General features: G+C 47.5%; 1 protein-coding gene across 6 annotated transcripts in view; it reads left to right on the top strand.

The window, feature by feature from the left end:
- Positions 1 to 23,656, top strand: part of KALRN (kalirin RhoGEF kinase) — a 640,054-nt gene that overhangs the window by 587,274 nt on the left and 29,124 nt on the right. For 3 of the 6 annotated variants that reach the window (XM_065877078.1, XM_065877079.1, XM_065877085.1), the window contains 13 exons: positions 982 to 1,048; positions 2,898 to 3,001; positions 3,183 to 3,252; positions 3,575 to 3,661; positions 4,495 to 4,587; positions 5,353 to 5,403; positions 6,275 to 6,352; positions 9,679 to 9,864; positions 10,233 to 10,404; positions 13,868 to 14,106; positions 15,940 to 16,193; positions 19,750 to 19,873; positions 20,975 to 21,034. In XM_065877078.1, the coding sequence (XP_065733150.1) occupies positions 982 to 1,048; positions 2,898 to 3,001; positions 3,183 to 3,252; positions 3,575 to 3,661; positions 4,495 to 4,587; positions 5,353 to 5,403; positions 6,275 to 6,352; positions 9,679 to 9,864; positions 10,233 to 10,404; positions 13,868 to 14,106; positions 15,940 to 16,193; positions 19,750 to 19,873; positions 20,975 to 21,034 (1,585 nt within the window). Of the gene's footprint in view, positions 1 to 981; positions 1,049 to 2,897; positions 3,002 to 3,182; positions 3,253 to 3,574; positions 3,662 to 4,494; positions 4,588 to 5,352; positions 5,404 to 6,274; positions 6,353 to 9,678; positions 9,865 to 10,232; positions 10,405 to 13,867; positions 14,107 to 15,939; positions 16,198 to 19,749; positions 19,874 to 20,974; positions 21,035 to 23,656 lie in introns of those variants that run through there. The other 3 variants (XM_065877088.1, XM_065877086.1, XM_065877087.1) reach the window with 1 other exon arrangement.

The following is a 23,656-nucleotide window of genomic DNA, read 5'->3' as shown; positions in this document are numbered from 1 at the left end:
TTTACTGTCTGGACAGGAAGAAAGAAGTGTTTGGGTTTGACGCCTCAGGGACTCCAGAGAGCCAGTCTGAGTCGTTTCACCAGGCAGCAGGCGACAGTGAAAGAGCAGAGTCTTTGGACTCTTGTACAACTGGGTTCAAATCCCAGCTCTGCTTCTCACATTGTCGTCTTGGGCGATACTCCCTCGGTATTTCCATCTACATAAACCAGGGCTTATAGTACTCACCTTCTCATAAGCTTGAGAAAAGCCAGCTGAAGCAGCTGGCACAAAAGCAACTGTTCTAAGAGGAAGAAATCATTAACAAGAAAGAAACCAAGAAAGTAAATGTCCTCATAGTGATTAAATCCCACATCGGGTGGGGATGGGGATGTGGCCACACTCAAAGGGGTGATTAGGGAATCTTTCTGGCCTGGACGGGGGATTTTTGCAGGCCAGTTACCATGGATGCCTCTCTGAATGATTGTAGCTTCTGTATCTCAGACACTTCACTTGATGACAGTGTCTCTGAGGCCCAAAGGTTGCTTATCAGACAAATGTCTTTCTCTTCTTGTTAAGCAAAGAACAGAGCTGACACGAAGGAGGAAAAGCCTCGTGCTGACCCCTTGGCTTCGAAGCTTTCATAACTCAGTTTTGCCCAAGTGACTGTTATTCCTTCTGCCTTGTGTCTGTACAACTCTTCAGTTGTAGGTGAGGGAGGAGGAAGCATAAGGAGTAGGAGGACAGATGCTGCGTTGTGAGCATTGTTCTTCTGGCTGTTGCTGCCATCTGGGAAAGCCTTCTCAGCCCCACTGTCCTCAGCTCCTGAGCAGCGGGGGCCTCTCGTCCAGAGGGCACCAGCCAGCACCTCCCCCAGGGTGCCCAGCGTGGGTTTGGGTGGTCTTGTCACAGAGACGCCAAAGTAACTTTCCTGTGAACTTCAGTGTGAAGATTTCTTGCTTCACAGTGAAGAGGAACCCTCACTGTTCTTAATCTCCTGCTCAGGTTTGTCCTGAATGAACTGGTACAGACAGAGAAAGACTATGTGAAGGATCTGGGGATTGTGGTAGAGGTGAGTACATGGCTCAGGGTGGGTCTGTGGTCACCCAGCTAGTGGCATATTGGACCCTACCTGGGCCCCATGGTGTTTTGTTTTGTTCTGTTTCGTTTATTTATTTATTTATTTGTTTTTATTTACTTTTTGGCTGCATTGGGTCTTCGTTGCTGCGCGCGGGCTTTCTCTAGTTGCGGCGAGCGGGGGCTGCTCTTTGTTGCAGTGTGCGGACTTCTCATTGCGGTGGCTTCTCTTGTTGTAGAGCACGGTCTCTAGGCGTGTGGGCTTCAGTAGTTGTGGCTTGTGGGCTCGGTAGTTGTGGCTTGTGGGCTCCAGAGCACAGGCTCAGTAGTTGTGGCACACGGGCTTAGTTGCTCCGCGGCATGTGGGATCTTCCTGGACCAGGGATCGAACCCATGTCCCCTGCATTGGCAGGAGGATTCTTAACCACTGTGCCACCAGGGAAGTCCTGGCCCCATGGTGATTTAACTTGACAGTATGTATTTTACTCTCCCTGGGTATTTGTAGAGATGAAACTAAAAATGGTAGTAGATCAAATAGAATATGTAGGTAAGTTTTTTTCTTTTCCCCTTGAAATATTATAAGAGATTTAGAGGAGGGTAGGGCCCCAAATGTTGCAGCCTCTTAGTTAGACCTGAATCCATTTCACCTTGTTTTAGGTGACCAAGTTGTCTCCAGAGCTTTTCATTGGTATCTAACCAATATATATATTAGTTATAAATATATATATATATAACCATAAGTATAAGAATATACAGACATATATTCTTCACAGTTATGAGCCACCATGGGCACTAAGCAAGTCAAGCAGGTCACTCTTAGTGAAACCTTGGGGCTTCTATGTTTCCCTAGTTTGCTACCAAGAGGACAAAGAAGAAACCACCAATAAGGCGAGATTGGCAGGTCCACAGTTAAAAGTCAACTTGATAGTAAATAAAACAGCTCTCTCCATAGGGGTTTACTTTAGGGGGATTTAGACACTTGGAGGGAAAAGTCTAAGAAACTAAATGGATAATTTAGATGCCTTAGAGCCCTGCTGTTAATCATCTTAAACGACGGGATGTGAAGTCTAAAAAGTGAATGCCTGATATCTGAATCACCTGCTGGTTCCTTACATTGGGTCCGTAAGCCCCCATCCTATGCAGTCTGCTGATTTAGGGGTTCGTATTTACCTGTCCTGAACCTTGGATACACAGACTAACCTGGCAGATAGAAGACTTGAATTCTAACTTGGGGAAAGTTATCCTCTGTTCCAAGGTGGGATGGGGGCAGCTAGAGTTGTAGCAGCCTCCATAAGCAGTCCAGCCTGGAAGTGGAAGGCTTGGGAATCTGCAGACTGAGGTCCAGGGAAGTCAGACATCAGTGGTGTGACTTAGACAAATCACACAATTCCCCATGCACTGGCTTTCTCATCTTTCGATGGGGATAAATGCTGGTACAACCTCAGAACCTGATTTTAAAACTGAGATAAGATTATATATGATAGCACTTTACAGAATCGAAAGTATTCACCTATTAAGACTTATCTCTAGGTCAAACACATGTAGTTTTCAGCCTTGAAAGACGTAATTAATTGGATTGGAAGATGGGAGAAGAACAGGCAACTTTCTTCTTTGTCCTGCTTTCTTGCGGGGGCTGGAGACAAAGAAAGGGACCCAGAACTTCACAGAAGTTTTGTCTGTCCCTCTACACAAGGGTGAAGTCCTGGTTGAGTGCGGAGAAACCACAGAAGCCCTTGGCCGCCTCCTCACACGCAGCGGGGGCTTCCACGGGGCTGCAGGGTGGGGCTGGGCCCAGAAAGCCTCCTCATGAAAATGCTTTACTCACCGTTGCCTCCGCCCCGCAGGGCTTCATGAAGAGAATAGAAGAAAAGGGTGTCCCTGAGGACATGCGAGGAAAGGATAAAATCGTGTTTGGAAATATTCACCAGATTTATGATTGGCATAAGGAGTAAGTGCTACGTTGCCCTGACGATCAGGGGGTCTTGGAACCCAGGACTCTCCTGTCCTCCCGCTGTGTCTGACCTTAGGGGTGGGGTTTGGGGAGAGTCTTGTGTCATTCATCTCACCACTGAGAAATGATACAGTTCTGAAGAATGTGCCTTCCTTCTCTTCTCTCCATCCTTTTATAGTGTTTTCCTGGGTGAACTGGAAAAATGTATCCAGGAGCAAGACAGACTGGCACAGCTCTTTATTAAATATGTGAGTGTTGCCCTGCGTCCCTCCCACTCCCCCTCCCACCATGCGCATTTGCATGCATTTTACTGTCCCTTCCCTCCTCTGCTCTCCCTTCTCATCCCTCTCTGAGCCGTTGGGGTTTTTCCTCTCTTTCCTGGCAGTTTGGAAGATGGGCTCTTGCCCACTGTGTTTTTCTCCTCTGTCCTTGATATTTAGCCTCCTTGGTGCGGCCCCAGAGCATGGGCCACATCTTTGTCCTTCGTCTCTCCGCCCGTAGACCAGCTTAGCACTCTGAGATGGAGCGCGAGGCACAGCTGCCTGAGCGCCTTTCCCTCTGCCTTTGCAGGAGCGGAAGCTGCACATCTACGTGTGGTACTGCCAGAATAAGCCACGCTCCGAGTACATCGTCGCTGAGTACGACGCCTACTTTGAGGTAAGCTGCTCGGACTTGGCTGAACCACGGTGTGGGCAAGACGCTCAGGCCGGGACCGCCCCATTCACAAACACCAGCCATCATCCATACGTGTGTGGCCCCCCTCACGGCACTGTCCATCCCTCAGGACAGGGAGGGCTGCCTCAACAGAGCCGTTAGCTTCTTGGCTAAGTTCTCGTCAGCTCCTCTCCGCTTTTAGAGCCCCCACTGGCAGAACGACTCTGTAACGCAGAGCCCGCTGCAGAAGCTCCGGTCCCGCTTCCGTGACCCCGGAGCCCACTGCACCCACGCTCTTCCTCACCGGACCCTGGAGGCTGCTTGCTGAGGACCCTCAACAAGGGGCTCACAGCACCTTGTACGTAGCCTCTGCTCCCGTTCCCCGAGGCCCGGCAAGCACCTCAAAGTGTTTGTGCTGCCCCAACCTGGAGCTGTTTATTTTGCTGGAGGAGAGGCAACACCATCACCTGGAAAGAGCCCTTGCCTGAGTGTTTGCAGATCTGAGTTGAGGGCCTAGCCCGTAGGCTTGTGGTGTCCCAGGGGAAGCCCTTCATTTCTGACTTGGCCGTGGTGTGGGAGAGAGAACAGAACACCCATGCCAGCTTGTCCCTGGGACTGGGTGTGACAGAGCTTGATAGGTAAGAAGGTGATGGTGAGATGTGCTTTGTCGTGAATAACAAAATGAGCTATTGTGTAGGCAATTCTACCCATTGCGTGGTTTGAAGATTCTAAACCTTTATTGGCAAACACGAAGACCTGCCGTCCTTGCCTTTGAACCCCTATCCAGAGCACCCCTTTGGTTCCTTTTCCCCTGATGTAGCTCCCTTGTGTTCCAGGAGGTGAAACAGGAGATAAATGAAAGGCTGACACTTAGCGACTTCCTTATCAAGCCCATTCAGAGAATAACAAAGTATCAGCTGCTCCTCAAGGTAAGAGGGCTGTGAGCCCCGCCCAGGGCCAGAGCAGGGTCTTCATCAGGCTCTGAGTTAGGGAGCAGGTCAGCTCGAGGTTCTGTCTCCACCACACTTTCCCTGTGAACTAGTTGGGGGCATGTGTGGGTTTTTGCCTTTTACCGGCTGGTTGTTTGTGTCAGCTTTGCCCCTGAATAAATTGCATGCCTGTTGTTCCTTCCTTAAGGTTGGGGGTTATTTGATTTTCTTTTTTCCAGATCACTTTCTTACTTTGTTGCCATCACTGACTGACTTGGTACCTTTAAAAACTAAAAAATAATAGCATAAAATCAGAATAGAATACACAGAGAAAGAAAAGGAAAGGCAAAGCCCTAGGAACCTTAGATGAGTAAAACCTAAAATTTGATCATTTTTTTACTTTTTAACATCATTTAGTTTGACTTGTCTTACAGAAATATGAAGCAAATGAGAGATTTGACAGTCCTTTGTCCCCTTCCTCCTTGTCATCATTCCCCTTTTGTCCCTATTCACACATTTTCTCTCCCCTTCACCCCTCCCGCCCTTTTCCCATAGCTCTGAATCTTTGAATATTCCGGGGGTTTTCTCTGTGTGATTACATCCACCATGACTCACAGCTTCATATCTCAGCTACTACAAAGCATTGCCATCTCTGTGGGGAAGGAAAGTCTCCTGGGTGTCATCTTGGTTTTTACGATGCTACGTTTTTTATAGGGCTCTATTTTCCTAACTGGTTTCACTCTCCCTGCTTCCCCCACTTGCTAGGACTTCCTGAGATACAGCGAGAAGGCTGGTTTGGAGTGTTCTGATATCGAGGTGAGTTTTCTGCTTGTAATGCTGGTGGCTCTTATGGGACAGTTATTGGATGTCTGCCCCTAAAGGGGAAAGATTGGCTCTGGAGGATGGAGAGTCCAGGCTGGCTCCTCTCAAACAGCAAAGAGCCCCTTGCAAACAGCTGCCCATCAGGATGTGTAGTGGCGAGTATTAAGGAGCACATTGAACGTTTTTTGAGAATCCAGTCCAGGGCCAGACCAGAGCTTAGCCCCGCTCATGTTCTCCTCATAGCTCCCAGTGACATGTGGTGCGAAAGGGTGGTATTTTAACCCTCTAACATCCTGCAGAGATTGGGTGTTTCATCGTGCAGCTTTATCCATGAATCCAGGTACTATTTGAGGCTGACATATAAATTATTCCGTTTTCACTCCCTCCCCCGTCCCCGAGGATTACTCCCTAAGTGAAGTCCTTAGAGACAATGTCACCATGGGGATTATTTTAAGCCAGGGAGGTTACAGACCATTCTGGCAGGTTATTTTAGGTTAAAACCTCTAGTATTTCACAAGCAAGGCTAAGCTGTTGCTTCGGCAGCCAGGGAGCAGCAAAGAGAAAAAGAAAATGCAAGAAGGAAAGCAAATGGATAAACAGAAGTGGGAAGGTTAGGAAAAGGATGGGCTGGTAGCATCCTCCCCGCGTGTGCTCACTGATTCACATGGAGCCCCTGCACGGATGACCAACAGCCCCCAGCTTAGAACAGGAAAGCCCTCCCTCCTCTGAAGTGGACAGCAGGGACCAGTGTCCTTTCCTAGGATCAGGGAGCCCCCAGGAGGCCCCTGGCTTCCAGCATGGAACCGCCGAGCCCCCTACCCGACTGGCTGCTCCCCGCCCTGACTGCTGTTGTTCTTTCCCACAGAAAGCAGTGGAGTTAATGTGCCTTGTTCCAAAACGCTGCAACGACATGATGAATCTGGGGCGCCTGCAGGGCTTTGAGGTGAGCCCTTAAGAAGGCTTCTTGGGCTTCCCTGGTGGCGCAGTGGTTGAGAGTCCACCTGCCGATGCAGGGGACACGGGTTCGTGCCCCGGTCGGGGAAGATCCCACGTGCTGCGGAGCGGCTGGGCCCGTGAGCCATGGCCGCTGAGCCTGCACATCCGGAGCCTGTGCTCTGCAGCGGGAGAGGCCACAGCAGTGAGCGGCCTGCGTACCGCAAAAAAAAAAAAAAGAAGGCTTAGCCCTCTCCCTTCAGGGCAGCAGGAGCCCAGGCTTCCCTTTGAAGTCCTGTGCGCGTGTTCTCTGCCTCTCTCACTCACCGCGTTTGCCCTTGTGCCCGGGCCCCTCTGGATCACAGGCCTGGAAGGTGCACCTATTTAGGACCTCCAGTGATAGGGCAGCCAGAGGAAGTCGACCAAGCTGCAGTCAGGATTGCAAGGGGCTTGGAAAGACCCCAGATTCTTTATAGCTATGGACGTGCTGATGACCTCTTCCCTTTTCTGGCTTGCTTGAGAAATGCCGGGAATGTGAGGGAGAACAGGACTACGTGATGAGAGTAGAACAGAGGGGAAACGGAACACTTTTTTTTGGAGAGGGTGGTTCTAGTAAACGGGTCTACATAGTGGCTGGCTTTTTAGCTAAATGAATTATTAAAGCTCTAAAACATCACAGTGCACATTTCTGTTCTTTGACAAGAAGAATCAAGTCTTGGGACAAACAGCTAGATGTACCCAGGGTTTGGATTTCAACAAATATGCTAGTGTGCTAAGGCTGCCATAACAAAGTACCACAGACTGGGTGGCTTAAACAACAGAAATGTTATCATCTCACATTTCCAGAAGTTAGAAGTCCGAGATCAAAGGGTAGGCAAGGGTGGCTCCTTCTGAGTGCTGTGAGGAAAGGGTCTGTCCAGTCTTCCCTCCTTGGCTTGTAGATGGCCATCTTCATGTTCACATGGCATTCTTCCCGCATCTTCACATCGCCTTCCTTCTGTACATATCTCTGTGTCCAAATTTCCCCTTTTTATAAAGACACCGATCATGTTTGATTAAGGCTCACCACAATGACCTCTCTTTAACTTGATTCCCTTTGTAAAGGCTCTGTCTTTTGATAAGGTCGCATTCTGAGGTGCTGGGGGTTAAGACTTCAACATCCAAATGGGAGAGGGGATTCAGTTCAACCCATAACAGTGAACCTTAGGAGAGCAAATTGACTTTCCTGGTTTAAACTTAATAAGTGGTTGTTATTCATTTATATCCACACTTCTAACTAAACATAATCTGTTTTAAATATTAATACAATAAAACTGGAACTGATGCAGTTATTGACTGGTGCTTAGTTGTTGTTGAGCCCCTTAGAGAAAGATGTGGATCTTCTAATCCTGTTTCCCAGTAATCCTGCAAGATTTCATCATTCACTTTTTTCCTCTGGCTAAACTAGAATAAAATAGACATAAGGCAGACTGGTATACGAGTAAAGTTAGGAAGTGCTATATTCGGGTTCGGGTTAATGAGTTGGATTCACGATGGTCTTGAGCCAAATTCTTCTGTCCTTTTTGCCCTTGCCGCCCATCCTGGTGTCCCTGTCTGATTTCCATTGATTGTTGTGACCAGGAACTATGTGGAGGGTCCTTTCTGCTGTTCATTTTTTTCACATGTTCTTGTTCTCCACGGTAGACGTGAGGCATTCGAGAAGCAGGGTCACGCAGCAGAAATTCACCCCGAGTTCTCACACGGTGTTTCTTTAGTCATGCTAGATGACGTTGTACCTGTTCCCTTGGAATTATGCCAGATCTGAGCCTATTCTGAACAAAAGTAATTCCTTTTGCTCTTCATCCTTGATGTCCCTGTGTTTTTCTGAGCAGGAGTCTGGCTTGGCTTTCTCTTGGCCTCTGGAGGAACTGGCCACTGACAGGAGGAGCGGCATCTGATGTACCTTCTGACCCAAGTCAGACTTCACAGGGACTGTGTGGTGCGTGGTCGCGTGTCCACAGAAGGCCACACGCGGGAGGGTGGAATTATTTTCTCTTTTAAATCAAGCACCACCATCTCCTTTTTTCATCAAGCCCTAGAGAATATGCTTTGCATTCCTTCAGCTAATTGGGAAGGACCATGAATGTACTTGCATTCCTTCTGAAGTCCGTGGCTTTGGGTCAGGGAGAAGTTAGCCCCTTCCCTTTGATTCTCTCCCTTTTAAATCCTCTAGCTTTCCCTTTGGCATTGACAGGGCTATAACTCATGGGTCGCTCTTGTGTAATATTAATAGAGCTTTTAGGGCTGGTCACTGGCTTAATATTAACTTCGGACCAGGGTAGAGATAAGCCTGTTTGGCTGCTGACCTTGACAGTAAGGAACCACAGTCCAAGCAGAGGGCAGGCGTTTCTCAGGAACATGAAAGGAAAATGGCCTGTGTGTTGGGTAATGTTTGGAACAAGGCGTCACATACAGAAAATAGCCCACATTTGCGCTAAAGGGCAAAAGTTGTCACCTGAGAGTACAGTTCAGAGGAGGCTCTCTGGCCACTATCTCAGATGCCAGTGTCTTCTTGTTGCAGAACAGTAGAAAAAGCAGTAGCATCCGTGAAGACTTGCTGGGTTAGGCCATATTCCCTTTGAAGACGTGACGATGTTTCTGAAAATCTGGTTAGAACTGGCAAACCAGATAGGCTCCACCTCCTACTCCGAGTGTCAAGTGATCTGGCAACTGGAGGCATTGAAATATAGGCACCTGTCGATAGTATCTCAACTGTAGCTGCTGATCTGGAGCAGGAGACTAAGACCTCAGAATTTCCCCATCCTGAAATAATAGAAGAGAGGAGCCTGACTCATCTGATTTCTTTTTGTGGTCTGGCCTCCATCACTTCCCTTGGCCCCAGGTTGGTTCTAGGTTCATGGCTAGCACCCCAGGTCCTGGCTGCAAGGGCCAGGCAGGCACACCTCTCAGAGCTCCAAGGACAGAAAGGCCACTTCCAGCTCCAGCATCATCTACTTTCTGTTCTCCTTTTAATAAAAAACAAGAGGGGCCAGCATAATTCCCCAGCATCTTTTTAAGCTAATAATTTTACCTTCCTTCTGGTGTTTTCCTGGAGCTGCTTCTTAGTGGTTCCGTAGCCTCCTTTCCCTTCCCTCCAGGGCCCTGTGTGAACGGGAAGGTGGCCACAGTCTGCCCTCGATGTCTGGGTGGGCCCTGATTCAGTCTCTTACTAGAGCCTGAGGCTTTTGCTGTCAGGTCTGTTGTCCATGTCCCCACAGAGGGAGGTTCTGTGACCTAGAGGGTTGTGGTCATCTCCCTGTCTCTCACTTACTTCACCCCAGTCCTTCTTTCCGTCAGGGCACCCTGACCGCTCAGGGCAAGCTGCTGCAGCAGGATACATTCTACGTGATTGAGCTGGATGCCGGCATGCAGTCGCGGACCAAGGAGAGGCGTGTGTTCCTCTTTGAGCAAATTGTCATCTTCAGTGAACTGCTCAGGAAGGGATCCCTCACCCCAGGCTACATGTTCAAAAGGAGCATCAAGGTGAGGATCCAGGTGGGGATGAGAAGGGGCAAAGGAGAGTCACACTGGGGGAGCCTGTCCCTAAGACAGAGACACTGGCATGAGTGAGGATCCAGAACGTTGAAGATCTTTCGGCCTAGTAACCTTCGGGATTGAAGGTTGATTATCTGTGAGAAAAAATGACAGGCTCGGTGCCAGTCTCTAACATGATCCTTCAGGTTCTCCAAGATCATGTCGTTCACTCAGACAGAAACCAAAGTATTTAAGCTATTAGATTCAGGGCACATTTTTGGAAACATTTCCTGAAATAAAAACTTTGAGGAACTGTAATATGTTGTTGATTTTTTAAAACTGCTTAGTATGGAAAGGATCACCTTGGTTTCTTCCAGATGAATTACTTGGTCCTGGAGGAGAACGTGGACAGTGACCCCTGCAAGTTTGCACTCATGAACAGGGAGACTTCGGAGAGGGTCATCCTGCAAGCCGCCAACGCTGATATCCAGCAGGCCTGGGTGCAGGACATCAATCAAGTCTTAGAAACACAGCGAGACTTCTTAAATGGTGAGTACTGGGTCTGGCTTCTTGCCGGGCCATTTTCAGGGGACCCCACACCTCTGAACCTCCTTGGGTCTGGGCTCCTGGTGAGTTATGAGCCCCGATCACATTTATATGCATTCCAACTTTGTAGTTTTCAGAAACACTTCGTGTAGAATTTTTCTGAACCCGAATGCACAAGTGGGCAGATGGGGCATGATAAAGAAGGCCATCTTTCCAAAAGAAGAAATAATCTCTTGCAGCCTTGACATAGAGGATGTGCCTTGTGCCACCATTACCAGCTGGTAGTAACTGGGGCAAAAGTCTGAAATGGGCACATCCTCTTTGTCTCAGGGGCCAGCTATCAATGACATGTATTTTTCCATTTAGTAGCTAATGGCTGGTAATCTCAGAGGTTCTCCAGTGCTATCTACAGATGATAACTGGCAGTTTGGCAGATCAGCTCAAATCCCCTCTTTGCTCCCAACAGAGGTGATTGCCAACTCTAAGTTTCAGTAATACCTTGAAACGTCCCAGAACAAACTATCAATTACACAGAGAATGACGCTCTCTATAGACCTGAAGGAGTACTGTATGGCCATATGTGCTCCCATGTTTACACATACATGTCCACCCTTGGGTGTGTCACCTTTTCTAGTCTAGAATCTGGTCTCTTTGCAAATGACGCAAATAGGACACTTGCTGGGTGTTATCACGGAACTCAATGCTGTGGGGATGGACCTTGGGCAAGTCATGATGTTTCTCTGGGCCTCCTTGGGCTCTTTTTGTGAAAGACCTATTCTGCAGCACTGAAGCAGGAAAGCATGGCACACCTCCCAGAGAGAGCGTCATTCTCTGTGTAATTGATAGTTTGTTCTCGGAAGTTTCAAGGTATTACTGAAGTTTAGAGTTAGCAATCACCTCTGTTGGGAGCAAAGGGGAATTTGAGTTGGTCTGCCAAACCCCGAGGTATCTCTAGATAACACTAGAGAGCCTTGTGAGATTACCAGGTATCAATTGTACTCCATGGTAAGGGATTTAACACAGTTGTGTTTCTTTTAAAACAAATCGAAAGAGATTATGGAGCAGAATGCCTTGCCTTTTTAAGATAGAACACGAGACTTCAAAGCAGTTACACACTTACACGGAGAGTATTTGGGGGCCATGCCCCAGGTCCCCCGACTGTAGAACAGTTTGGTGAAAAAAACTAAACTGAGTGATCTCTAGGGCTCTTTCTCATTCTAAAGAGTCTAAGATTAAACACCAGCCCAGTCCTGAGGGATAGTAATGAAAGCTGTATATAGTTCACAGTTTTTGAGTATACAACATTGAACTAATGCTTCTATGGATAAAATAATTTTAAGCAAAAACATGTGCATGTATAAAATACATTCATTAAGTTGATTCTATTGGGAATTTCTGATGGATTCTAAGCTGGAATGAGATTTTTAAGTTCATCAATTCAGGACAAAAGAAAAATAAGGTAGGACAATAAGTTGAAACCGGAAATGATTGAGTAACAGTAATGGCTCCCATATATTGAGTCCTTTCTCTGTGCGAGGCACAATGCAAAGCATTTCACGTGTGTTACCACACTTAATCCTCACATCAGTGTGGAAAGCTAAGTAATATCATCCTGTATTTTTCAGGTGAGGAAAAGGAGGCTCAGGGAGGTTAAGAAACCGGTCCAAAGTCACAAAAACAGTAGGTGCTAAAACAAGAACTGGAACCCAGAACTGTATAACTTGTATAGCTTAAAATTAGGCTCTAACCCCAAAACTGCAGTATAGTTGCTAGTGGTAGGGCACACATTTGTCTATGAGTTCCCCAGCAAACAAGGCAAAAAAACAGGACCGGGTATAAGACACCGTATCCCTCAGCCAGATGCAAACCCTACCCGAAGATGCGCAGCTTTCCTTGTCCTAAGGCCTAAGTTATGCAGATGGAGGCCCTTGAAGAGCACAGACTTCCTATGCAGCTTATTTAAGGAGACATACTATTTTCAAACACTTCAGCACAGTTATTGCATACAGTCAATACCCCACTTCCATGAGATGGGTAATGATTCATCAGATCCGTTTGCTATGGCCTGCTTCACAGCTGTCTGCTATCTGCTTCGAACTTGGAGCAGTACTTCTTAGGGCATAGTCAGCTATCCAGACTTGTACATGGTTCCAAGAGACCTTTTGCCTAATTATAGTGAATTATGGAGCTATTAATGAACTAGATTCTCAATACCTAAATATTTAATCCTCTCCAGGGAGACAGGCTGAGGTCTGGCAGCAGCCTATTCAGCACTTTGACACACTCAGAAGACAAGGATGTGACGATGGACTGGGGCCAGGCTTTGGCGTGTAGACACACATGCAGGCACCTCAGAGCCAACCTTTCCCTCCGGAGACCTCAAATAGAAAGGAAGTGTGGACTATATGTTGAGTCCTATTAAAGTATATACCTATTACTAGGGAAATATCCTTATAATGGAAAGTTCTCTGGGCCCCAGCTGTTAACCCAATTAAATATTTGTTACAGTGAACACTGACAGAAACAGCATAATCGGGCCTGCCTTGAAGTCGTTGTTACAGAATTTGACCTGTGTGGCTTTTGCCTGGCTGTACCTCTTTAGTACTAAGACCTTGGAACTTTATCATCTTAAACTCAGGAAAACAAAGCTTACCTCTTTCCTTTCAAAGCAGAGTTCCACTGACCACCACTTCTCCCAGCCTCCAAACCCAAGTTACCCTGGCTCCTTGCCATCTTATCCCATCTAGGCTGTGTCAACCTCAGCTCCCTCTGGAGCGCTTGCCGCACCGCACCCCTTCCGCGTTCCCGTGGCTCTGCTCAGGTCCGGCCTCTCCCCTTCACTATCTCAAGGCTCCTAATCAGCCTGGCCGATCCCTCCCCACACCCGCTGCAAGGTTAACGTTCTTCAGGTGTACTCTGGTGCTAGCACCTGCACTGAAGACATGAACGTTTCCTTAATTCAGTCACTTTTCATGAACTTCAGAATTAAATCCAGACTCATTCACCTGCTTTCCAGATCTTTCACATCCTGGCACCTCCAACTTCCCTTACCTGTCTCATCTCCTTCCTCCACAGAGACCCATGGCTCTGTGCTCCAGGGGATCTGACTCCATCCTGTTGCCCAGACCCACTTCCCATTTGCTTCCGCCCCGCAGAGCTTGCATGTCAGGGCCTGATGGCTGGCAGCTTCTGAAGTCTTTACTACCCCCCTACCCACCCCCGTGTCCACCCACGCACACACGTACTACAGAGCCCTCTCTCCCTCCTTTTGCACCATTTCGGTTCTGCACCTTCATCATTTAGACAAAACTAAGAATAGTTCTCGGTAGATGATACATTCTTTAAAAACAGGGTAGTATCTTCCTCACGTATCCTCACTCTGCCTCACACAAAGCCTGACCTCTTAAGCCTCCAAAGCTTATGGGATTTCCAAAGCTCAGAGTAATGGTCTGCTCTTCCCCTGCAGCCCTACAGTCACCCATTGAATATCAGCGGAAAGAAAGGAACACAGCTGTGATGAGGTCCCAGCCTGCTAGGGTTCCCCAAGCCAGCCCCAGGCCTTACTCCTCCATCCCTGTGGGCTCCGAGAAGCCCCCAAAGGGCTCCAGCTGTAACCCGCCTCTGCCACCCCTGAAGATATCTACCTCCAATGGCAGTTCGGGGTTTGACTACCACCAGGCTGGGGACAAGTTTGAGGCCAGCAAGGTAAGTGACAGCCCACTACTGCCAGCCGCACCACTTTGAGGGTACAGCCTCTGGGCTTACTTTATAAAGTAGCATCTTTTTATGCTGATCATTTTAGCAGGAAGAGCCCACTAAATACAGCCTAATCTCAATGATTTCTCTTTCTTCCCCTGCAAAATAAACCAGTTCCCTACCTCTCCACTACCCTCCTCCCCCGCCGTCCAGATACTCTATGTTAAAGGGCTCTTGTCATCCGCAGAAACACTATACAAATATGGTAATGTTGGAGTGTTAATTATGATTTGTAGCAAATAGAGGAGTCGTGATGTGGATCATCTAAAAGTCGCAACTCTAGGGTTTGACATCTTGAAGAGATTGCCCTTTCTAGTGATGAGCTGCTGAAGCGAGCTCACACCCATTGGCTGAAGCAGCAAGGGGACGTTGCCCATCAGTGTGTGAATGGGGGAAGCTAGCCTTGGATTAGACTATCCGAGACAATGCACAGTTCAGACATCGCCATGAGGAGAGTCATCAACGTAACTGCAGATCCAGTCTACACGGCTGTTTTGACCCCACCAGGTAGTAGGAATGACGATGAATGGCAAAAGTGCTAGATCCCGAGTCAGGCGATCTGGTTGCTATTCCAAATTATGCAGCTCAGAACTTTGCGACTTGCCCTAGAACCTCAGCAGTTTACTTAATCTCATCAGGCCTGTTTCCTCTAGAACTCAATGGGTCTGTGAATGGGAACATCTGCATTTTTTACCTACATGTTCCCACCTTATAGTTTTATTTTTCTTACCCATATTATAAGATGATGTTGATTTTTTTTTTTTTTTTTTTTTTTTTTGGCCACGCCACACAACTTGCAGAATCTTAGATCCCCGACCAGGGATTGAACCCAGGCCATGGCAGTGAAACCGCCAAGTCCTAACCACTGGACTGCCAGGGAATTCCTAATTTTTTTTTTAATTAACTATTAATGTCTAAGTTCAGTTCTGTGTAAGAGTAACTATACTGACCTATTTTATCACATCAGCTGGAAATTAGTTTTTCATCTTAAAAATCCCCTGCCCTTGTGAATAAGTTGAAGTCTCTTTAACTCACTGAAGAATTTCTGGCTCTCACCATGCTCTGTGAGGCAGCCAGGCATCTGTGGAAGTTACAAGTCTGTCTAGAAGCAGCTTCCCTGGTGCAGAGTCATGTGCAAAGGTCATGGAGGCAGGACCCTTCGTATTAATGAATACAGGGGGACTGGAGTTTTCTTCCCACAGGAGTCGGGTCCGGGTAGGTCATGGCCTTGCCTTTGAATTGGGCAAATGTCTCATTGTTACCCCTGTCTGAAGGAGGGTCAGAATGTAGAGTAAGACCAATGCTTTTTCAAAAGGAAGAAAAACATGTATCAAAGAGCCTGTGTTCTTTTCTTTGGGGGATGGTGACCACTGACCCGACCTCTGCCCTGACCTCACTCTGCCCAGGTGCTTACGTATCCCTGTGTCTGTGCCACACTCTTCCTTCCAGCTGGAGGATGCTAGTGAGAAGATGCATGCTAAGGAGGGACTCCCAGGTGGAAGGCGTGTTTATACCTTTACCTAAGGCTGGGCAGTATCTCCACCTTTTCACCCTCACTTATAATATTAATGAGACATTTTCATTATAAATTTTTCATTATAAATAAAATACATTTTCAGAGCCCATTTATGAATATAATTCCATTTCTCAAGATAATCTTCTGCCTGCCTTTTACCCTGCTAGCAGGAGGGCTGACTTTCAACCACACATTAGGATGCAGAACAAGCCCATGTGAACCAGCCTTCCTGTGTCTGTGTCCCTCTCGCCCTTGTCTCCCGGCAGAGCGACCTGGGAGGCTGCAATGGGGTCTCATCCATGGCCGTGATCAAAGATTACTATGCACTGAAGGAGAACGAAATCTGTGTGAGCCAAGGTGAGGTGGTCCAGGTCCTTGCCATCAACCAGCAGAACATGTGCCTGGTGTACCAGCCCGCCAGTGACCACTCCCCTGCCGCCGAGGGCTGGGTCCCAGGCAACATCCTGGCACCCCTCACCAAAGCCACGGCAGCCACAGAAAATAGTGACGGGAGCATCAAGTAAGTGCCTCGTTGGCTTCCCCGGGAGAGGAGTATGTGGATTAAAAAAAAATTCAAAACAAAGAACACAAAAATGCAAACACACAGTAGGGAATTACTGCTGCTTATTCTCGACAGTGCCACCAGAACCAAGGTTTGAGTGCTGGAACCACACGCAGCAGGGGGCAGCCGGGCTGGAGTGTTCCGATTTTTTTTTTTTTTTTTTGGTGGTGGTGGTAATAGTGATGGTGTTTCTTCCCTCTTCATTTGTAATTTTCTGTGTGTTTGTGTTTTCTTTTCTCCCTGCCTTGTTAAGAAAAGAACCCTACTGAAACCCTAGGTGACAAAAGGCATGCCTCCTGTTGCTCCATTTGACCCACCACAGGATTCACTGGACTGGACTTCTATTTATATTGTATTAAGTTACTGATATATATATATATTTTTTTGATTGACACCAAAAAATTACCTTAGCACAAACGCCAGACCTGTATAGGTCAGAGGCCTGCTGCTTCTCCCAGGAGAGAGGGAACTTTTTGGTTGTCTATGGCAATTCCTCTGTACAGATTGTAACTTTTTTTTTTTGTAACTTTTTTTTTTGACTTTCCCCCTCCCCTGTCACTTTAATATATGTTCATGGTCATTTGTAAGATATTTCTTTTCCTTATTTTGGTTGCGAAGACCCTTCCAAACACATTCCTGTATAAAGTATTTTGCACTATTTAACGAAACCCATATGGATGAGGTCAGGCTGTGCAATATGATGGAGAGTCACAACGTTCACCATTGTACCTGTAATGTAACTAATAATTTTAAATGTACTATTTTAAATATGTAAAATAAATTTTCACCACGAGCATGTTTTAATGAGGTTAAAGAATAGTTGACCCTTTTTCCTCAGTGCACTTATTCTGGGACTTCTACATGTACAAACGATTCCTCTTCATTTTTCTTTAAGAGTTGGTTGAATGCATTGGCAGTTCTTTCCTACACAAGAAGTGCCTGTGTGGCCAGAGGTCCAACCCTAGCCTTCCCTTCTAAGCAGCCCACGTGTGTTCTCTCTAACCTCTGAGGTGAGGGATGATGCAGATCGGATGCTGTCCAACTGGGCGACCTTGAGGTGCTGACGTAAACCAGTGGCTAGTGTAGAAGGCGGTGGGCTGGCTTGTGGCCTCCACTGCTCTCCACGCTCTGTGGTCAGCGGCGGCCGGGTGGAGGAGCTCCCATGAGATATCTAAGCAGCAGCAGCAACGGAACTGCGCCTCCTTGGAGCTTTCTCTAGCTCAGCGACAGAGACTGCTGACCCCACCCTGGGCTCTTTGGTAACCGCAGGCCCAGCTGGAAATCAGCGGTGGCCCCTAAATGGCAACAAGCCTGATTCATTTTATCCTAAAGACACTTGGTTTCAGTACCTTTTATGAAGCCTTGAATATAAAGGCCCTCAAAGCATTGAGGTTCTTATTAATTGATGGCTTACAGAGCTAGCTAACTCGTAATGAGTTGTGATCTAATTATCCAGGCACTCAGCACTTCTCCCTTGCATCTTTTGGTCACTTTTTCATACCTTCCATGGGAGGTCAGGCTGGGCAAAAGAGAGCAGGTTCAGATACCAATTGGTCATTCGGTTCCTTGTCAGTGTGGCTCTTGCACAAGGGTTGGTGGGAGTGGAGCAGAGCAATGGACTAAAGGTGGTTCTCACTATTTATCCGTGAAGGACACTCACCGTACCCTCCCCAGGGCTGCTATGACCACCAGGGTCAGAGTTGGTTGTGATGCCCATGGGATAAATGTCACTGAAACCCTGTTTCCACATCAGTCCCCAGGCTTGTGGCCAAGAGATGGAAGCTCCCCAAACCATGATGACGCGTTCTTCTGGGAAGAATACGAAATTGAGCACGTCCTGCCACTTGTACTACTCTGAGTCTCCTTCGCAGTGTTACTTGTAGCATTTCTAGTTTCTCACCAGTCATACTGAATGACCCCGAGGGTCGTGATAAACGTAGGAATGCAGCCCTATGCTCACACGGACACGCGCTGTGCCGGCCGCCCTAGGAGTCTTTTCAGCAGGGACCTCCCTGACTCAAGGTGTTCTCAGAATAAGCCAGGGACGTGGCTTCGGGGGTAAAGATAAGGGATGAAAGTCTGCAGTTAAGAGTGATATTATCCGAGGTTCATTTCGGTGACCGTTCTCACTCAGAAACAACAGTTGGAGTGAGAGCTGGTATGCAGGGAATCCCAGGGAGCCTGCCTCTTTAGGAGGCACAAGAGAAGGTCTGGCCAAGAGATTCTTTTCTGCCATTTGAAGGAGCCGCTTTCCAAAAAAACTTGGAGGACATGACTATTACTGCTCTTTCCTACTCAGAAAGTTGATTGCTAAACCTCCATGCTAGTGATAAATATCTTGAGAACACTTTCCCCAGGTCGTCCTAAAATCTGTGACATTTATGGAGTTTTGTGGAGGAGTTGCTATGCATTTTGGAGCATCTCCCTTCCTCCTAAATCTCATAGGCCTCTCTCTCTCTCCCCTCTCTCCCTTAATGATGCTCTTTTCATTGAGCCCTGTCTGCGTAGGCCTAAATTTGATAAGGAGACACTGAAGGGAAGCCAGCCTCACTTACTCCAGACATGACAGAACTTCATCCAAACTCTGTGACCACACCTGAAACTGCTGCTGCCTGCCCAGGGTCCCTGATGCTGTTTGAGACTTGGCTTTTGGTGTCTTTGAGTCCTAACATATGTGGAACTCAAGAGCTCTGCTCTGAGCCTCTCTCTCAGGTCTGTGAAGAAATAGCTCCCAACCCTCTTGTGAGAAGGAAGCAGTTAAGATAGTGTGAAGGGACGTTGCCACCCTCACCTCCCTGAGAGCACGCGTTGGGTCTTCTCCCAACAGGAAAACTCTAGGAGCTTTTAGTGGTTGTCAGAGCCTTGTGTTCACAAACACTGAGTGATGTGGAGAACATAGACCAAGAAACCCTTCATCCTAAGTCATCCAGATAAATGAGTGGTGCCCACGAGTTTTATAAAGTCAAATGCCCTAGAATCTCCTATCTGTACTACGGTGTTTGGGAGTGGCCACAGCCTAAATACAAATAATGAGATGAAAACCTCAAAAGCATCCTTTTGGGTCTTTATATCTGATCCTGGGAAAGTGCCAATAGCTTATACACTATAGAATGTACTTCCCTTATCTTTCCTATTTTATTGCCCCCTCCCCACAGTCTTCTCCCATCCATCATACCCTTCAGGAAGGGAATTCCTGAGTCCTATAAGGCCTCATCAGTATATGAAAACTTCCCTCGGTAGAGTTTAACCACTTAGTACCCAGACTTGCCTCAAACGCTACAACCAAGCTTGTACATCTATTGGAAGGGGTCACAGTTCATCCTCACGCATTTCCTGTTGGAGGTGAGATCTGCTGCCAGCCACCACAGGAGCTGGTGTGCAGGTTTGGGGCCTCTGAAGCAGGGGCTTGACTGGAGCGCTTCACCTACTGACTCACCCAAGGGTGGCAAGCCCACCCACCGCTTCACTCTGCCCTGACCTGCCATTTTGATTGGTGCGTTTTTTGGTACAACAGGAAGTCATGTTCATGGCATACTCTACGCATGAGAAAGCGGGCGGAAGTGGAGAACACGGGTAAAAATGAAGCCACAGGGCCTCGTAAACCCAAGGATATTCTGGGCAACAAAGTCTCTGTTAAAGTGAGTAAGGTGTTCCGGAGCTGTGTCCGACCCTCTCATCTACTCCCACCCTGCAGCATTCTCAGAGGCAACTTGGGTGGATGGGGACCGGAGGGGAGGTAGTTTAGTAGAATTTTGCATGCGAGATCAATGTATTTTTTATTTTTTATTTCTCCTGGCAACTTCGATTCAAATAAGTAAGTATCTCTTTTTTTTTTCTTTTATAACTTCCTCCTTATACTGTGCAGAAGTTTTATAGCAAAATTATCTGCAGTATTATTTATTCTCTTAGAAATGCAAGATGCTTGACTCATATTAAAGTACTCAAAGCCACCCATTCAGTATCCTAGGTTTGAAAATACATGCAGGGTAAAGAGATTAGAGATGCTTTCCAAACCTCCAACCCTTTGAAGTCTGAGGTTTGGAACTTAAGGGCTACTGTGTCCTTGGCGAAGTTTCATTTCTTTTCCCCAGAATTCAGATGCCATCACCTTCAGGCCTATGCATGGGCAGAGAAGGGAGGCACACTGATGAAGCCCAAGTTATTGCTTTGTAACAATCCAATTGTTACAGTGAACTCGCTGAGTCTGAGCTTTGACAGACCCCTGTCCCCCATCTTGAAACGATGTGATCTGTTTTCTTTACATTGGACGCTCAGAAAAGACATGGCTCTGGACAATGGAAATTAAACCGCTGATGTTGAATATTGTTACACCGTGTGATTATCTACCCGAGTCTTCCTGAGCAAAATAAGAACAATCCGAACCCATTCTAATGTCCTTCTTGGGGAAAAGAAATTGTACTCTCTCCCTCGCCCTCATCTGGGAAGTCCGGCCTCACAGGAGACAATAGTTTGAATTCGACAGCACTCATGCTTCATTTGGTTGCTTCCATCGCTATTTCCCGTGAGATGAGCGGCTTACACGATCCCAACCTCCTCTCCCTGAAAAGAGCATGCTGCCGCCCTAGGTGATCCGCACCCCACCTTAGCAGCACCTGGTTTTCCTCTGCCCGATTTCCCATGGTCCCTGCTTCTTTCAAGTTCTCCCCACCCTCTAGCCAAAGCTGCCTGTGTTCTAACTGTGTTCTCTTTCTTCCCCCTTCCTCATGCTGCCCATCAAGGAGACGAACAGTTCCGAGGAGTCAGAGTGTGATGACCTTGACCCTAATACTAGCATGGAGGTAGAAGCAGCTATTGTTGTCCTCTTTCCTGCAATGATTGTCTTTTTTTGATGTGTTCTGTAACAGTGGCCTTGCTAAAAGTGAACAGCCAGTCCAGGATACGTGGGCATCTCTCGGTGTCCCATCCAACTTACAGGAAACAAAACAAAACTTAATTCAGTTTGATTCTGATAGGTAACTTTTCCCAGGTGCATTTTTTTAAACTTCTGGTTCTCTTGAATGCTTGCTTAGTGTTTTCTTCTTTGGCAGATTTGGCTTTGTGTAGAAAATAGCCAACTTCGTAACTGGAAACTTAGAAAACATTTTTTTCATGGAAAATAGCATTATGAAGAGTGGTTGGTTCCCAGCTAAAGATAAGAACTCATTTGCTTTAGTTTCTCCTTCCTCCCTTTCCCCTCTTTTTTTTCTTTCCCCTGTATGTTCTCTTTCTTCTGGGACTTACTCCTCCCTGAAGGCTCCAGTAAAATCATGGAGTAGGTATGGGTTGTGGGGATGACCTGGCCCCTAGCCGATAGCAAATGAGGAGTGACCGCAGCAACTCCAGAACCCCCCCTTCTCCAGCCCGCAGGGCTCCTGGGCAGTGGCTGTTCCTGCCACGGAGGAAAAGAGCCCTGGGGATCACCTCCCTCCTGTAGGCCTAGCAGAGGCCTCTCTAGAGACAAGAAGGCTGAAATCTTGCCCGGGGGCCTTTCTCATACTCCAGGGTTACAAAGATGTGGAAGTGAAACCAGTACCTCCACCAACAAGAACCTCCAGTCAACTTCCAGGTCCTCCTAGGCCAGGAACCCTTTGGGGTAATAGAAATAGGACTCTCACGTGGCTTGCCACTGAGTGACAAGCAACATAAATTTACAACACCTAGAGAATTGGAGCAAGCTTGGCTTTCCCTGCCATTTTGCCCTTCAGAGTAAACTGAAATGCTTTTCTCCAAATCTGTACCCACATCCCCGATAATGGATAAAAGTTTAGAGATTCCCTTTGTGCACAAAATACAGAATATTTTCTTAAAACCTTTTCCTTTTTATAGCCCTACGCTTTTCACTTAACTAGATGCACCTTCATTATTCTTAATTCTAATTTGACCTAATCCCAAAGAAAGCCACCACCATATTATGACAACCACCACAAAACCCAGGGAAGACCATGTGTAAGGAGGCGTAAGTCAGCGGTGGAAGGCACCAGTTGAGTTGAATCAGGCCAGAGGCCAGTGGGTGAAAAGTGGGAGTTCTGCCAGGATAAAATAGTCCCCTATGGCTGTGGGTGTTGCCATGGAGCGAAACCTGGCAGGTGTGGGCCCGTGCAGGGCTCCCCTGTGGGAGGAGGTGGATATGGCGCTCATAGCCTAGATATATCTTAGAGAATGGGGAAGGCGGGGGAAACTTCGGGCTCTGCTTTCCTTGCACTTCGTAGGATAGGCGCCAGCTCCTGGGAAGCCCACATCTGTCGGCCTGTAGATGCCTCATGGCACCTGTATCTCCAGACCTCAGTATTGCTGGCATGTAGTGAAAATGTCATCTGCGAATACATGGAGGGAGAGGGAAAACCAGGTATCTGTGTTCCACAAGGCAATTTGGGACGTTTTTCATCTCTGGTGGACTAGGGGGAGAAGAATGACTTTCCCACTCTGCTCTCTAAAGGAAGAATTGGGCACGGGGAGATGTGGGACCGGATGAGCAACATACACTGAGAAGGTTAACTGATGTACTCCGATGCTCCATTCAACATTTAGATAAGCAAAAGCTTGCGGGCGCACACATCTTAGCCCTGCTTTGTGAACTGTACACGTTTCTAGGGTTCTCATCCAGCCGGGGCTTGCAGCCCTTTGCACGAGCCGTGTGACATGGGTCCCAGGGAGGTGCTGTTGGTGCGTAAGGAAAGGTGTTAGGATGTCAGTGCTGAACGGAAGAAAGCCGAAAACTGTGTCGACGCATGTCCGAAAAGTTTTCAAATATAATAAGTTGAGGCAGGACTGGAACTCTCGGGGGGGGCGTGTGGTTGGAAGCTGCAAATATTCTGGTTAACCCAAGGTTTCTGTAGTAGGTGTGCCTGCGGCCCTTGTGTATTCCATATGGGTCCTTGTAGGGGTCAGCAAGCTCTTCTGAACTGTGTCGTCATGTTGAAATTAACTCTGAGCACATAAGCAGGGGCTGAGGGGAAGCAGGCGTCTTGGCACTGCTAGTATTTTCAGACACAGATAACAAATAAGATATAGAAAGTCAGCCTCTTCGATATGAACTGAGGATTTTCTCAAAGGGTGAGTAGGTAGCTCTTTATTACAATGTCCATTGTAGAAGGAAATGGCCGGGGGCGCCTGTCGAAAAGAGCTGAACCTTAGAGACCCGGTTTGAGAAATAGGTGGGCTGGCCACCTCATAAAGGACTCTTGCTGCTAAACTGATAGCTTTGGGCATCATTACCAGGCCTAGCTCGGCCCCCACCCTCACTCTTGTCTTTTGAACCTGATGACTGCAATAGGTGTTGTCTCATTGGGAGCATGTCCCTGTGCCCTGCTGAGCTGAACTGCAACTCCTGTGGCCTGTGCTAAGATCCCCTGGGCCTGGTCCCCCGGCTGACACCCCTGCCACATACCCTGTGCACTGCTCAATGTTAGATCTCCGAATGC

The sequence above is a fragment of the Phocoena phocoena genome, chromosome 4, assembly GCF_963924675.1.
Source record: "Phocoena phocoena chromosome 4, mPhoPho1.1, whole genome shotgun sequence".
Lineage (NCBI taxonomy): Eukaryota > Metazoa > Chordata > Mammalia > Artiodactyla > Phocoenidae > Phocoena > Phocoena phocoena.
The sequence above is the reverse complement of the archived record's forward strand: the minus strand, read 5'-3'. Positions and strand labels throughout refer to the sequence as shown.